General features: G+C 42.8%; 1 protein-coding gene across 1 annotated transcript in view; it reads right to left on the minus strand.

Annotated features, from left to right (window-relative positions):
- LOC111967166 (phosphatidylinositol 3,4,5-trisphosphate 5-phosphatase 2B-like) overlaps nucleotides 1-1235 on the minus strand; it is a 38925-nt gene that overhangs the window by 13923 nt on the left and 23767 nt on the right. Inside the window, exons 16-18 of the mRNA XM_070445018.1 lie at nucleotides 1091-1174; nucleotides 876-989; nucleotides 699-787 (exon numbers count right to left, since the gene is read on the minus strand). Coding sequence (XP_070301119.1) covers nucleotides 699-787; nucleotides 876-989; nucleotides 1091-1174 — 287 coding nt within the window. The remainder of the gene's footprint in view (nucleotides 1-698; nucleotides 788-875; nucleotides 990-1090; nucleotides 1175-1235) is intronic.

Genomic DNA, 1235 nt, shown 5'->3' on the forward strand with positions numbered 1-1235 from the left:
CTACCATAAAGGCCTGATTGGTGGAGTGCTGCAGAGATGGTTGTCTTTCTGGGAGGTTCTCCCATCTCCACAGAGGAACTCTGGAGCTCTGTCAGAGTGACCAACGGGTTCTAGGTCACCTCCCTGACCAAGGCCCTTCTCCCCGAATTGTTCAGTTTGGCCGGGCGGCCAGCTCTAGGAAGAGTCTTGGTGGTTCCAAACTTCTTCCATATAAGAATGATGGAGGCCACTTGGGGACCTTCAATGCTGCAGACATTTTTTGGTACCCTTCCCCAGATCTGTGCCTCGACACAATCCTGTCTCGGAGCTCTATGGACAATTCCTTTGACCTCATGGCTTGGTTTTTGGAAAGGTGTGTGCCTTTCCAATCATGTCGATTCAATTGAATTTAACACAGGTGGACACCAATGAAAAACATCTCAATGATGATCAATGGAAACAGGATGCACTTGAGCTCAATTTCGAGTCTCATAGCAAAGGGTCTGAATACTTATGTAAATAAAGTATTTCTGTTTTTTATTGTTCATAAATTAGCAAAAATGTCTAAAAACCTGTTTTTGCTTTGTCATTATCAGGTATTGTGTGTAGCTTTATGACGAATATGTGGAAAAAAGTGAAGGGGTCTGTATACTTTCCTAACGCATTGTATGTGTCTTTGGGATGGGTCTGGTCATCTATCTCCAGATTGATTTATTTACCTTGGGCAGCTGCTTGGAAGACCAGCCCAGTTTCAGGAAGCAAGGCACGTCACAGCTCTGTGAGTCATTCTCTATGGAACGGCGGATCTCTGCAAGAAAACAAAGTCATTCATCACATCATTAAATTATAGAACTTCAGATTAACTATCTGAGAACATATTATGAAAGACAAAGCACCGTCAAGGCAGGATGAGTGAAACTCAATGAAGAACTTGGCTTTGCCGGCTGTCTTCACAATAGCCTCGATGCCCTCCAACTCTATCCAGGCCCTCTCCATGCTCAAGCTTGGCTCTGTTTAGAGGCATTAAAGGGTCACAAGCAAGCATAAACGTTATATTATATTACATATATTAATCAAAATTATTATGACAAAATAACTACAATGACTTCACCTGTTTTGAACTTTGATGTCACCCCTATATGGAACGTGGCGAAAACAGGCGAGTGGTCACTGGTGAAAATGTCATCTGTACAACCTGGAGACATACACAGAGATCTCAGTCATAATGATACAGACCAGTCATAATGATACAGACC

The sequence above is a fragment of the Salvelinus sp. IW2-2015 genome, linkage group LG8, assembly GCF_002910315.2.
Source record: "Salvelinus sp. IW2-2015 linkage group LG8, ASM291031v2, whole genome shotgun sequence".
NCBI classification, from domain to species: Eukaryota; Metazoa; Chordata; class Actinopteri; order Salmoniformes; family Salmonidae; genus Salvelinus; species Salvelinus sp. IW2-2015.